Source organism: Mustela nivalis (assembly GCF_964662115.1).
Source record: "Mustela nivalis genome assembly, chromosome: 6".
In the NCBI taxonomy this organism is placed as follows: Eukaryota; Metazoa; Chordata; class Mammalia; order Carnivora; family Mustelidae; genus Mustela; species Mustela nivalis.
This window is the reverse complement of record NC_139025.1, coordinates 98,561,221-98,573,879: the sequence shown is the minus strand read 5'-3', so window position 1 is coordinate 98,573,879 and position 12,659 is coordinate 98,561,221. Positions and strand designations below refer to the sequence as shown.

The 12,659-nt window shown below is 52.6% G+C and overlaps 1 protein-coding gene and 1 long non-coding RNA gene across 4 annotated transcripts in view; one reads left to right on the top strand and one right to left on the bottom strand.

Annotated features, from left to right (window-relative positions):
* The window catches only part of CORO2B (coronin 2B), a 128,584-nt gene extending 116,571 nt beyond the window's left edge, over positions 1-12,013 (top strand). For all 3 annotated transcript variants that reach the window (XM_082736975.1, XM_082736974.1, XM_082736976.1), the window contains exons 6-12: positions 1,602-1,718; positions 1,849-1,953; positions 2,476-2,572; positions 5,965-6,077; positions 6,390-6,480; positions 6,692-6,831; positions 10,016-12,013. In XM_082736975.1, coding sequence (XP_082593101.1) covers positions 1,602-1,718; positions 1,849-1,953; positions 2,476-2,572; positions 5,965-6,077; positions 6,390-6,480; positions 6,692-6,831; positions 10,016-10,147 — 795 coding nt within the window. In that variant the 3' untranslated portion in view covers positions 10,148-12,013. The remainder of the gene's footprint in view (positions 1-1,601; positions 1,719-1,848; positions 1,954-2,475; positions 2,573-5,964; positions 6,078-6,389; positions 6,481-6,691; positions 6,832-10,015) is intronic.
* LOC309867870 lies at positions 8,846-10,113 on the bottom strand. The gene is made up of 2 exons (XR_014313362.1): positions 9,973-10,113; positions 8,846-9,673 (listed from the first exon to the last, which is right to left on the bottom strand). It is a non-coding gene; the product is annotated as an uncharacterized lncRNA (long non-coding RNA).
* Positions 12,014-12,659: the final 646 nt, after the last annotated feature.

The window sequence follows — 12,659 nt, the reverse complement described above, 5'->3', positions numbered from 1 at the left end:
ATGGGATTCTTCTGGCTTTCCTCAGGGGCAGCACAGGTGACACCTTTCAGCACACAAATCCCAGGTGTTACCCAAACCCCATCATGGGCCCAGGAGGAGGGGGCTTTGGACTCTCGATGCCCAGCCACCTGCGTGGGACAAGCCTGAGGGAGATGGGTCAGGGCACGGGCCCCAGGGACAGCTCCAAGTGGGGAGGCTGCTGGTGAATTTGGCTCCAGCTTGGTCACTGGGTCTCCTGGATCTTGACTGCGGGGAAGGGATTAGATGCCATTTGGGAGTAAGAAACAAACACTTCCTGAGCACCTGCGGTGTAGTCACAGGGCTAGGTGGGGTGGAAATTTTGAACCAAATGTGAGGTTTATCTCCTGGATTGATGCTTGACCTGGTGCTGTTTATCTTAGAAGAGTCAGAAATTGCTGGAGCAGAAAATCATCAACTACTTACCATTATAGATAATAACACTCAGAGTTATTAGCATCATTAGTACCCAGCAGCATTGACACCGAGCTCGCTGTGTCCCTGAATCCTCCTGCCAGCCTGCTAAGGTGGGCACAACTACTCTTCCCTGCTTCCCACACTGGGGAACCGAGGCTTGGAGAGGGTTCGAGATGGAAGCTCAGTTACAGCTGGGGCTAGCATTCGAGCCCAGCCAGTGGCCTCCAGAGCCTGTGCTGAGCAGAAGAACAGAGAACCCAAGCTCCACCCCACAGACACGACACAGGTCGTGGAGGTGGCCCTCCTGGGTGCCACCCTCCTTGGGCAGCACCGGAAGTGACGCCAGCCTGGGTCTCCGAGCTGCTCCCCCACCAGCCTCTGGTTTCCGACCTGATGCTGAGTCATCCCAGCAAAGGACTGTTATGCGTTAGGAGGAGGAGGAAGGGTCATGAACTGAGAGGCAGGGGGAAAGGAGGCGGAGGATGGCCCTGTTAGAAGAAGCCCCAAATGAAGCACGTAGTGGAGCAGTGACCCAGGGAGGCCCCTGTGCTCCTGAGCTTCACCCTCAACCTCAGAGGTCCCCTCCAGCAGGTACCGTGAGGCTTGGAAGAGAGACCTCGCTGGGAGCACCTGGTGCAGCTGACGTTTGCTCTCCCTTCCCATCCCCCCACCCCACCCCCGCTGCAGAGAGGACTGGATTCCCGGCTTCAGGGCCCCTTTGCTCCGTGGCACCTGCATAAGTGTCGTCTCGCGCCCGCCATAAGAAATTTCCCCCATCAGTGGCTTACAGCAATGCAGCAAAACAGCAATGCTTCCCTTGCAGTTCCGGAGACCAGCAGTCCAAAGTCAAGGCTGCACTCCCTCTGGAGGGTCCTGGAGAGAGCCCTTCCTCGCCTCCTACAGCCTGCAGCCACATTCACTCCAGTCTCTGCTTCTGGAGTCACATCACCTCCTCTGTGTGTCAGCAGCGCCTCCCTTTTTCTTACCTCTCACAAGGATGCTCGTGATGACCTTTGGGGCCCACTTGTCTATTGCAAGGCAGTTAAGGACCCCTCACAGGCTCCAGGGATGAAGGCCTGAACCTATCTTTTGGGAACCCCATTCAGCCCACTGCAGTTCTCTAGCATCTGGGGCCCTGACTTACCAGCTCTCTCTGTCCCCACCAGGAGGCAAACTGTAAAAACCACAGAGTGAACCGGGTGGTGTTCCTGGGAAACATGAAACGGCTTCTCACGACAGGGGTCTCCAGGTGGAACACAAGACAAATCGCCCTCTGGGACCAGGTCAGCCATGGGGACGTTGGATGGTGACACAGAAGGGTGGTCACTCTGGGGGTTTTGCTGGGGTTGGGGAAGGTAAGGTGCCATCCTGCCTGGACATAAGCTGATACCAGTCTTTACCCACCCCCCACAGGAGGACCTGTCCATGCCCCTGATCGAGGAGGAAATTGATGGGCTGTCAGGCCTCCTGTTCCCCTTCTACGATGCTGATACCCACATGCTCTACCTGGCTGGAAAGGTAGTAGAAGATGGGGGGTGGGAGACACGGGCAGCCTGTGGGAGACCCCACCCCCATTGTGCCCCTGCTCCTGCCCTGCCCCCTAAGGAGAGCCAGGCTATCCTCTCTGGTTTTCCCCTCAGGCTCTCACTCCCTGCCTTCCAAACGTGCCCTCGGGTCTGCCATTCATTCCTACTGAAGGGTCAGTGTCTGGGAATGACTTCAGAGGAGCACTGGGGTAGGGTTTACACTGGAATAAGGATCAGAGCCAGAAGTGTAGAGGACAGTGACTCATGGGGGCATTTGAGGCACCTGACAGGCACCCTTTGGCAAATGTGGCCTCATGTATCAGAAGTGCTGTCTCCACACATGGCGCCCCAACCCCCTCACCCCTCTCAGTGCCCTGTGGTGGCCAGCCCCGGGTCTAGAGGCCAGGTCTCCCTGGTCTTTTGACCACCCCTGAGACACATCCGAGGCGTCTTCAGCAGACCTTGGGACCACCCCTCACTCTCCTTACCTCCTTCCCTCTCCCCCTCCCCCCAGGGAGACGGAAATATCCGGTACTACGAGATCAGCACTGAGAAGCCCTTCTTGAGTTACCTCATGGAGTTCCGCTCCCCAGCCCCGCAGAAAGGCCTAGGTAAGGATGGGTCCAGAGGTTTCCCACGCTATGATACCGTAGAACGAGAGACTGGACGTTTGGCTATGGGTCCCCATCACTGCATCCCCCAGTCTCCCCAGAGGGCCCAGGATTGATGGAACGTCGTAACTGAGTGAGGTCAGGGGTGAGATGTTCTTCACACCCCACATTCCAGTAAGTCTTGCAGCAAAAGTTCATTCCTATCAATGAACACTGGCATCACATATCATTCAGCAATTCCCTGTTCGGGGTCGGAATCACCCAGTTGGAAGAAGTTTCTTCCAACTTCCTTTTCTTTCTTTTGCATTCCCTCCTTCCCTTGGAGCCCGGGTCTGGCTTGTTCCCTCTGGGGGTGTGGTGTTATGGATAGGACCTGAGAGCCAGCTTCCAGGTCATCAGTACTGGAAGGGCCCAAGGATCCACCTCAGTGACTGACAGCAAGATGGTGGCCCAGAGATATACCTGAGGTCCCAGTGACTTCAGCCTTCCCCACCTCCATCATCTCCACCTCCTCACTGTCACCTCTTCATCGAGTAGAATAAAAAGCAGCCTGGACTTTGGAATCAGACCTAAGTTTACATTTGGATTCAACTGTATACCTCACCCTTCTGAGGCTCAGTTTCTCCATCTGTAAAATAGGGAAAATCAGCCTTTTAGGTAAGGCTGTTGTCAAGCTTGGATAGAGCACCTGGCAGAGCATCTGTTCCTCCTGCTCTTTCACATAGTCATGCAACAAACACTTACCAGGTCGCTGCCACTAGACACAGTGGTAAATAATACAGAACCCAGCCTTTCTCTTGTGGGGCTCATATTCCACTAAAGGGAGACAGAAAATAAACAAATAAAGAAGGAATTTATGACCGGGATGGTCATAAATTCTAGGCAGAGATTCAAATAAGGCAATAGAACAGAGAGTGACCAAGGCTATTTGGGACCTGGTGGTCCAGGAAGGCCTGCCTGTGGGTGTGGCCTTTTAAGCTGAGATCTGAAAGGCAGGAAGAGGGAAGAGTAGGGCCAGCAGGAGGAACAGTCAATGCAAAGTCTCTGTGGCAAGAAGGAGCCTGGCATGTTCTAGAAACAGAATGGAGGTCAGTGTGACTAAGTATAGGCTCTGTAATATAGCAGAAGATGGGGAGAGAGTTAGGATGTGAATCTGGAGCTGAGGGCAGGGACCAGATGCCATGGGATGGATTAGAAGGATGTATTCGTGACGGGGTCTCCAGAGAAACAGAAATATATATAATATGTTATATATATAAAACATATAAATACATATACATGGATTTATGAGGAACTGGTTCACACAATTATGAAGGCTGAGAAGTCCCATGATTGGGGCGCCTGGATGGCTCAGTTGGTTAAGTGTCTGCTTCTGACTCAGCTCATGATCCCAGAATCCTTTCAGCAGGGAATCTGCTTCTTCCTCTCCCTCTGCTTCTCCTCCTGCTCATGCTCTCTCTCTCTCTCAAATAAATAAATAAAATATTAAAAAAAAAAAAAAAAGAAGTCCCATGATCTGCTGGCTTCCTGGAGACCCAGGAAAGCTGGTGGTATCATTCAGTTCAAGACCAAAGACCTGAGAAGCAGGGGAGTTGATGGTGTGAATCTCAGTCTAAGGGCAGATGACATGAGCTGTCCTAGTTCAGACGGTGAGGCAGGAAAAAAAGGAGTGACTCTTTCCTTCCTCTGCCTGTGTTCTGTTCAGACCATCTGCGGATTGGATGATGGCCATCCAGCCTGGGGAGGGCGACCTGAGCCCACAGACACATACAGTTAACCATCACACAGGGGAAGGAGTTTGGGTTTTCCTGGGAATGAGCTGGAGGGTTTTCTTTGTCTTAGGTGGACAGGAGGGAGATAGGACAGAATGATGTGATCTGGAATGTGAGTCTAAGGTTGCTCTGGCTTCTGTAGAGAGAACGGACTTGGGAAGGACAGGAGGGAGGCCGAGAGACCAGTTCGGAGGCCCCTAGGAGCTTCTAGCCTAGAAAGGACGGTAACTGGAGAGGCAACAGGAAGATGGGGAGATGAATGCAGGTGTTTAGGAAGTAGAGTCAGCAAGACTTGAGGAAGAGAGATGGGGGAGGGAGGAACCAAGGAGAACTCTTTCTCCTCCCCCCACCCCCACCTCTGGCCACTGTGGAGCATCCATTGAGGGCCAGGCATTTGTCATAGTTTCAGTGTGGTTGAGTAGCTCACTCCAGGCAAGTCACATAGATCCTAAGTGGCCGAGCCAGAATTCAAAACCGGGTCTGCTGGCTCTAAATCCTGCTTGGGTACCTTTACAGTTTTTCCCTCCAGCTCCTAGAACTCCTTTCCATTCCAGTCAAGGAGAGCCTTAACTCAGGTTCACATCCTGGCAAAAGAAGCTAACGTTATCTGGGCTCACGATGATGCCAGGCAGTCAACGAGCGTCTTCCCGCTCAGTCTCCTGACCGACTCATGAAGAGTCATACTGTCCACCTCTAACCAGCCAGGGAGCCTGACGCTCAAAGAGGCCTAGTGGTGGTTTGCCCCAGATCTCCCAGCCAGAGGGAGGGGCAGAGTCAGGACTCAGAATCAGGTGTGTCCAACCCCAGAGCTTGCGTTCCTAACCCCACACCACTCAGTTTCCTCAGTAGGTATACAGTAGACCTGTTCGGAACAGCGGCTAGTGCACACACGTGGATAGATAGTACACGCACACGCGCACACACCCACTCTCTGTCAGTCCCAGATGTACAACAGAACAGCAGTCTCAGGCTTGAGGGTGAAGTGGGAAGGTTTCTCTCTCCTTCCTTCTCTCTGAGGACCAGAAACACAGAGGCTTAGGGTAGCCTGTTTATTTTAGAAGGTGACAGGCTCTGTGGTCCTACCCTAGCAATAATCTGTAACCTGAGGCAAGCCCCTTCCCCTAGACCAGCAGGAGCTCCGTCTATCCAAAGAATGGAATAGACTCAGCTATTTCTATAGCTCCTTCCGGTACAAAAGACCCCAATTCTATTGTTTTTTGTTTTTTGGTTTTTTTTTTAAAGATTTTATTTATTTATTTGACAGAGAGAGATCACAAGGAGACAGAGAGGCAGGCAGAGAGAGAGGGAGGGAAGCAGGCTCCCTGCTGAGCAGAGAGCCCGATGCGGGACTCGATCCCAGGACCCTGAGATCATGACCTGAGCCGAAGGCAGCGGCTTAACCCACTGAGCCACCCAGGCACCCCTCAAAAGACCCCAATTCTAAAGCCTTTTGGTGAGGTGGGTCTGGCCTGAGGGGCTTCTCTGAGACCCAGGACAGAGCCCAGCCCCTAGCCCCCCTGCTGCCCTGTGCATAGGTCATTGCCTCTTAAGTGCTCAGGGAGGAGGGGCGCTGCCAGGGGCACCCCGGGACCCCATGGAGCTGCCTGTGCCTGTCCACAGGGGTCATGCCCAAGCACGGGTTGGACGTGTCAGCCTGCGAGGTATTCCGCTTCTACAAGCTGGTGACTCTCAAGGGCCTGATCGAGCCCATCTCCATGATCGTGCCCCGGAGGGTGAGTGGGGCCGCGCTGGGCTTCAGAGGGACCCCCACATTGAATCCTTGCTGGCTTGCCACAGACTAAAGCATGAGGAACCCAGAAGAAGAAAGTCCTATGGACTGGGGTCTTCAGGCCCGATTTAGGGGGTGGCAGGGGAACATTCTAGGGTGGGGACAGTCTGCCTTGCTGATGAATGCAGGGTGGGGATTCCAAGCCTGAGTGCTAAGGCTTGGGGGCAAGACAGCAGGAGCACGGTGGCGGGTCAGCAAGGAGGGGCTGCCGAAGAGCAGGGGTTCTCTTGGTTCTCTTCTGCTCCCCCCTCTGCAGTCGGATTCCTACCAGGAAGACATTTACCCCATGACACCAGGCACGGAGCCAGCTCTGACCCCCGATGAATGGCTGGGGGGCATCAACCGAGGTATGCCAGGGTTGGGCTCCCCAAGAGAGGCTTCGAGATGGCAGCTTTTGCCTTCAGTCTGGTTCACCTATTGCCCCCTTGTGTAACCTCCTACTTGACCCCCCCACCATACACACACAAGGCCAGCTGTCAAGTATGGTGTGAACAAGAGAAGCCATCCCTTGACACATCACCAAATTGTCAACATGAATGTTTCCCTTGCCTTCCATAGATCCCGTGCTGATGTCTTTGAAGGAAGGCTATAAGAAGTCCTCAAAAATGGTATTTAAGGCTCCCATCAAAGAAAAGAAGAGCGTTGTGGTCAATGGAATAGATTTATTAGAGAATGTCCCACCCAGGACAGAGAACGAGGTAAGGAATATAAGTTATTACCTCCATGGGTCCTGGAAGAGCGAGACCTTTACATTTCAATTATGGGCTTCAGGCCTTTAAGCCGGCTGCATCTGGGGCATTTTTCTTTCTGTGACAAATACCATAAGTAGTCTGCTATTGGCTTCCGTTGCCTCTGACCCCAATAAATAGAGGCTGGGATACACAGGGATATTGATGCCCCACACCCACCCCGGCCCTCACTAACCCACGCAGTCCCGCGTCTCATACCAGAAAGAGGCTGTCATTTGCTGTTACGGGAGTTCTAAATTGCGGACTAACAGAGGGAAGCTTGGCCTCAGCCTTTCAGCACTGCCTTCCTCCCTGGCATTGTGGCAAGGACACGGTCTGACAGTTCCCTGTTTGTTGGGGGAGAGGCTGTGTTTATGAAAGTACTTTGCACCCTGTAGAATGGGGGCAGCTCATTCAGGGGCAGCCATGGCTGAGTCTTACCCAGGCCCCCCAAAGTCTCCTTTGCACCATACCTCCAGACCCCGGTGCCAATACCAGGGGCCAAGTTTGGCTCGGGCCAGGGTTCAAAGATGCATGCCCTGGGCCAGGATCTTGGCCTGATGCAGCTGAAGTAGAGAAGGCTACATGGACCCATCTGCATCGAATCGGCTCTGCCATCTCTCAGCTGGGCCCAAGCAAGTTTCCTGACCTTTCTCATGGTGAAGTGGGGACAGGAAACAATACATAGGAATAAGACAGGAAATTTCCTAAGGGTCTAGCACTCTTCCTGGTCCATACGAAGTGCCCAGTGAGGCTTCCTGTATTAGTTATCTTTTGCTGTGTAAAACATCATCCCCAAACTTAGTGACTTAAACCCACAAACATCTATTATCTCCTAGTAGCTCAGAATGGATGCCTGTGGTTCAAGGTCTCCATGAGACCTTGTAGCTAAACTGGCAACTGGGCTGCAGCCTTATCTGAAGGCTCAGCTGGGGAAGGATCTGCTGCCAAGTTCACTCACACAGCTGCTGAAAGAACTCATTTTCTCATGTGTTGTTGGACCGAGGGTCTTGGTTCCTCACAGACTTTCAGCCGGAGGCCTCCCTCAGGTCCTTACTGTATGGACCCCTCTGTAGGACAGCTTACAACATAGCAGCTGGCATCCCTCAGAGTGAGCAAGAGAAGGTGTCCAAGATGGAAGTCACAGTCTTTCTGTAACCTGACCTTGGAAATGACATCCCATCACTTCTGCCATATTCTATTCATTTGAAGCAAGTTACCCAGTCCGGCCCACCCTTGAGGGGAGGGGTAACACAGGGGCCATCTTAAAAGTTTCTTATCACACCAATTTACGGTTATCTATTTGGCATTTTCCGTTTAAAAAATATTTTTTTAATTACCTGAGAAGGTAGAAGGTACCTGAGTTGCTGGGATAGCCCCAGTGGGCCATAACAAGAGACTGAGCTCTGTTCTAGTACCCAGTGTGGAGGAAGCAGGGTTGAGCAGCACTGAAATCAAGTAACATTTTGCTACAACTTGTTTCTATGAACAGAAAAGATCCAAAGGGAGATTTTCAAGGGTCTCTGGGCAGGCAACATAGATGTCACAATCTGTCTACACTAAAGCTTATGCACTTTGTTCTTGGAAAGAACTTAGCGGATTGGGAGCAACCAGTTAGAAAACTGAACTGTAAATGGTGGACACATTGTCTACATGGGAAGATAAACTGGTGGCTTGATACAGGGGAGGAGACTTACTACAACTCTGAATCTTACTAAAAATCAGTTCCTTGTGCACTTAAAATGAGTGGAATTTATGGTATGTGAATTACACCTCAATAACACTGTTTTGTTTTGCTTTTTTAAACAAAAGCTGACCAAAAGATTATGCAGAGGAATTTTCAGAACTTGGAAGCCACAGGATTGTGTGGGATCATTGAGTGCAGGGACAGAGTACATCATCCCACCAAAAAGATGTAACCAGTACCAATTTGTTGGTTAAAAAAAAAAAAAAGTCAGTTAAAGAATCATCAAAATGATAGAGATATTCTTCAAACCATTAATTTTCCTTTGATGCATTAAGTAAATAATGCTCACTTTGACAGTACATACACTGACACAGTAAAATAAACACATATATACATACATAAATCCCACTTTGATGCAGGACGAAGACTTCTCTTTGAGGAGATTCCTGTCTGGGAACCTGTTATGTTATTCACAAATAAATCACCCCCCCCCTTTCTTTTTCAGAGCTGGCCCCCGTTGTTTCTTGCTTTAAGACAGATTTATTGGGGTATAATTTCCTGCTGGTAAAAGTCATCCTTTGTAGTGTACGGTTCCATAGGTTTTGACAAGCACATACAGCCGGGTCACCACTATGGGACAAGCAAGATATACACTGCTCCTGATCTCTTATGTTTACACGGCCGGCACCGAACTCAGGAGCAACTCCATTAGCATCCCCTTTATCTAATGCGTGCAACTTAGTTTTCATGGGGACATTTTCAAACTATTTCATCAGTGTCTATCCTATCTCACTTAAGTATACAATTACAAGAACACGTGCAGTTCACACCCAGGAGTGCTCCCCCACAAGTGTGCATCAGGAACATTTAGTTCAAGGCTGGGGTTCCTCAAGGGGTCCGCTGTCTTGCAGAGCTCAGTGTCTTGCAGGCATCTGGCAGTCTGTTTTCTGGTGGAAGGGGTGAGTCTGGTTAATCCAGGGACATGTCCCAGTGAAGGGCTGTCTGACCCCTCTGCTTTGCCCATGCCCAACCCTCCCGGGAATCCCTGCACAGTGCGAACGTTGGCGGCTGTGATAGTCACCCCCCGCAGCCGAAAACCTGGCTTCTGTTCTGTATCTGAGCTTCCTTAAGAAGAGAAGGATACAAAGCATTTTAGAAAGGTTCTCATTCACAATGGTAAATAAGAGTATTATGTTTGCACCCTTAAAAGTTGCGCTCAAAATATTTGGGACAGTGGGCGGTGTTGGGCTCCCAAGGGAAGAAGGAGCCCTGAGCTGGGTCTGGAGAAGGGCATGCTGCAGGGACAAGAGCCTCTGGGGACACTAAAGCAGGGGTGGGGGGGAGGCCCCGGGGGACAAGGGCAGAGGCTGCAGTGGGCGGGGGCAGGGCAGGCGCGACACCCACTCGAGAAATCGCCTTCTCACCTGCTGTCTCCTGCCCGCCGCCACCCCTCTCCGTCCTCCCCAGCTTCTCCGAATGTTCTTCCGGCAGCAGGATGAGATCCGGCGGTTGAAAGAGGAGCTGGCCCAGAAGGACATCCGCATTCGGCAGCTGCAGCTGGAGCTGAAAAACTTGCGCAACAGCCCCAAGAACTGTTAGCTCCCGGGCAGGGCTGCTTTCTAAGCTGACCTCTGATCTCTCCGCGGTTTCCACACGCCCCTTAACTTCCCCTTCTCCAGCGCCCCCAGAGACAGAGCCGGGACTGGAGCTGGGGACCGCCTGAGGACGCCCACCCGCCACCTTGAGGACTGGAAGCTGCCCTTTGACCTCTCGGCCTCCTGCTGGGAAAGTCCCCAGCCTCTTCTGGAGACCCACCGCTGGAGACCCCCCCTTTCCCCACCACCCCAGGAGCCTCAGAGGCCCCTTGGAGGGGTGAAGACCATGGACTCCTTGTGGGGTGACCCTCAATGGATCAGGGAGCAGAGGGCGAAGCCAGGACCCCAGTTGACGGAGAACTTGAACTTTTCCCCTGCCAAGGGCCTGCAGGGACATCTTGGCTCTCCCTGCGGGGGCTCACAGCACCCTTGCTGTTGGCCCAGTAAGGGCTGGATTACAGGCCTGGGCTGTTCTGCCTCCCCTCCCCGCATCTTCCTCCCTTCCCTGACAGCCCCGCAAGCCTGGCTCACCTGACAAGGGTTGCAAGCAGCCCAGCTCCTTTCTGTCTCTTGCCCCCTCTCTCTTGTCTTCAGGGAATTAAGAGGATTGCTCACCAAGGCCATAATGACCCCTTGCCTTCCCATGATTCTCTTCAAAGCTCTTGGAACACCCGTTTCCCGTTTAATTTGTGAGGTAGGCAGGGTAGGGAATAGGGTCCCCATTTTACGAAGGACAGAACTGAGGGTTGCAATGGGGAAGTGACTTACTAAGTCACCCAGAAGGTCAAAAGTCAACCCAGGACCAGGACCCAGCACGTCCAGACTCCGAGTCCGGGCCCTTCCCCCCACATCAAGATGCCAGTCGCATGGGGACATCCCCTGTGCCCACGTCTCTGTGGAGAAAGAACTGGAAGCCACTGCTACCATCTGCCCAACACCAGTAGTGCCAACGTGCCACACTGCCCAGTTGAGGCCCTTCCCACCCAGTGCTCCCGGCCCCTGCCCTGTGCTCTCCCTCCCCAGAGGACTCCCTCCCGAGGAGGCCCCTTCCCCCTGGAAGCCAGGGCTGAGAAGGGGGAGCTCGGCCCTGGGGAAGACAGGGCAGAAGGAGTCTGATCACTTCAGAGACCGCTCTGCACCTGTCCCTCGCCACTTCTGTCTCAGCCACTTTCAGCCTTACACTCGTAGAAGGACCACAGCCCCTTATGTCCGTATAGCACTTTAAAGTTTACACGGTTCTTTGACCCGTAGGACCTCATTCAAGCCTCGCATCTGCTCCAAGAGGTGGGGAGCCTTCTCTCCACGCTGCCGATGAGGACACAGACGTGGCCCAAGGTCACAGGACTCTCTGAGACGCCATATTTCATCTGGTCTTCTACGCATTTTCTTTTTTGTTTCCTTATTTGCTCCCGTCACTTCCCACTATCCACAGAGTCTGTAAACACTGCTGTCAGAAAAGTCACGGTTCCGGGAGCGAGATCTGGCCTGGGGGTCCAGAAATGGGTGTCCACTCCTCTCTCATTAGCTAGGATCTACTAGACGCATTTTACCCCACACCTGCTTTTCCCGTGGCCACCCTCTAGTACGTCCCTCCACAGAGGCTGGGGCGCCCTCAGCCCCTCCAGGTCACCTGGGCAGGGAAAGCCCCAGCCCTCAGGCTTTTCCTCCAAGAACCCTCCACCCTCTCGGCCAGCTACAGCAGGGTTTCTGGGCCTGCCGCCCCCTGCAGCTAGACAGTGTCTGCTCTCATCCCCTCCTCACACTTCTGGACCTTTTTTTTCTTCCCCCTTTGACCTTAATGGTCTTCTGTGATTATTTATGCTGCCTCCCAAGGATAGAATTGAAATAAAATGTTTTCAACGTATCCCAACTGTGGGTGTGACATTCTCATTTAACCCCGGTGGCCGTGGCGCTTGGTCACTGTGGTATCCTGACGGTCAGCCTCCCAGCTGCGACTCTTGCCTTTCCAGAACAACAAACCATGTCTGTACCTATGGATACCACGCTTCACACTTCGACAACAAGGCTTTGGAACCAACACCATTGACATTTGGGGCCAGCTAAGTCTTTGCCGTGGGGGCTCTCCTAAGTTGTTCAGCCAATCAGACGCCATAGCAGCCCCTCCCCAGCTGTGACAAATAAAAATGTTTCCAGGTGTCACCCAGTAGCCCCTAGGATATGAATATCGCCCCCAGTTGGGGACCACTGTGCTTCAGTTATTTGATGAGCATCTGCTCTGTATTCCCCCCCCTGGCTTGGGGTCTGGGGCCACTGGTGTTTGACACTGGAATGACGCTTCCCAGTTTCCGTCTACTTGACTCTTCTGATCTTCACAGCAGCTCTACATGCTATGTTCTAATATTATTTCCATGTTCAAGAAGAGTAGTCAGCTCCAGACCAATGACATGCTCAAGGTCACTCAGCTGGCATGATGGGGAAGACACACAAGGACGTAGATTTTCTGAGTCCGGAGCTGGAGGACCACATGCTCCCAGTTCCCACCCCTGCCAGACTCA